At 35.6% G+C, this 1766-nt stretch overlaps 1 protein-coding gene across 1 annotated transcript in view; it reads right to left on the reverse strand.

Annotated features, from left to right (window-relative positions):
• LOC107631003 overlaps positions 279-1766 on the reverse strand; it is an 8490-nt gene continuing 7002 nt past the window's right edge. Inside the window, exons 11-13 of the mRNA XM_016334307.2 lie at positions 1392-1489; positions 1202-1283; positions 279-780 (exon numbers count right to left, since the gene is read on the reverse strand). Coding sequence (XP_016189793.1) covers positions 697-780; positions 1202-1283; positions 1392-1489 — 264 coding nt within the window. The 3' untranslated portion in view covers positions 279-696. The remainder of the gene's footprint in view (positions 781-1201; positions 1284-1391; positions 1490-1766) is intronic.

The raw sequence follows: 1766 nt of genomic DNA on the forward strand, positions 1-1766 counted from the left end.
CTCATAGGCTTACGCTTTCGAGTAACCTAATCTTATTTCATAATGCTGTAAACACATCATGCTGAATTCCTTTATATTCTTTCTGTTCTTGGCTTATTAATTTATCAAAGTCAATACGTGAAAGTTTCGGTTATGCATCAAACGAAATCATCTTGTGCCCATGTAGGTTTAAAACCAATATTTGATTACAGAACATAAGGAGCAACGATCAATGAAATACTAATTGGAAAGAACCAGAAATCATTTGTGTTTGTAAAATGTAAACTGACATATGATTAATGCACAGATATCTACTTAAATATTATGATTATTTAACACTGATTCAATCTCGGCTTATGTCAAGTTGCCGAAAATATGAAGAAAAAGGTCGCGGCTATTCTACATGAGCATTTATAACAAAATATATAAGCTTCTGATACACGAAAAATGAATGAATAAACAAAAAATATTGAAAAAATTACTACCATTGATTACACACACAACTATGCTAATAATAATGCAACCCACTATTAATTTTCTGTATACATCATCACCAGCATGGTGATACAAATATAGGACATGGTATAGCATTCATAAAGTATATGTATCTTGGTCAGACTCTGTAATGAACTAAGCTGCAGCAGTCCCATTTTGTGTTGAGTAATAAAAACCTAACTTACGCTGTGGCTGTACAGAGTTTTCCGATGTGCTGGGCTTTCATCGAATTCTGCACGATTCAATGACTTCACTAACTGCTTTATGAGTCTCTGGTGAAATCATGTTCAATGACAGATGAAATTCCTGCAGAAAGAGATACCATCATGAGCTAAGAAAAGTATCAAAGGTGCAAAGTCGGATTTTTGTTTGAAGTGGTAAAGTCGCAAGCCCTAGGCATAAGATGTAGGCATCTCCATTGAAGCATATAATTCAAAAGATCCTCACATGAAACTCAATCATAGAAATCTGATGACTTCTGGTCAAAAAGCATTCTAGCAACTAAGTTTTAGAAAGTATTCCTTCTGAGATCTGATATGCAGCAAGCTCAAACTAGACTTTTGAAGATTATATTCTCATTTTATGCAAACTCCAAACTAAATATGATAGTTGGCACACTCAGATTAAAGTTCCCAAACTCTAGTTACCCTTCCCAAAAAAAAGGATAACAAATTATACTATTTTTCACTAGTTCCCCAATTTTATCTCAATGGTTAGAGCAACATACCACAAATCTGTCCAACACAGGCACAAGAATAGATAAGTTGTGATCTGGGAGATGGTCAGCAATTGCTGCTCGGATGCTCTTACTGTAGACCAAAAAGGAAATTGCAAGCCTTGATGTAAGCAAGAGAAGTTAAAGAGTAAATAGAGGGAGGGGGTGGGGGGTGGTGAATTAAAATTGATTAGGTATGGACCTTTCAGTAGAAAGAAACGCTAGAAGCAGGGCAGAATAAGCTTCCACAATCATTTTCTCAGCTTCTTTTTCACCCTGGAGAACAACTTCTTCAGCATCCTGCAAGATGAAACACAAGATTATTGATGCTACATCATCCGCAATCAAATTTCACATCCTTTCACACCCTACGTTGAGCTGGTCCTACTAAACAGGTTGAATTGGCACATCAGATAAGACCTAGATGAAAAGATCAATATCTTAGGAGTTTTAAGTCCTCATCCAGTTATTTACTTATTTATGTATGTCAGAATTCAATGAAGTCAAGAAAGACTCCAACCATTCTTTTAGTCTTTCTCGTACATCTGAAATAACTAATTTACCCTTAACCGTGGCC

Source organism: Arachis ipaensis, chromosome B03 (genome assembly GCF_000816755.2).
Source record: "Arachis ipaensis cultivar K30076 chromosome B03, Araip1.1, whole genome shotgun sequence".
NCBI lineage: Eukaryota > Viridiplantae > Streptophyta > Magnoliopsida > Fabales > Fabaceae > Arachis > Arachis ipaensis.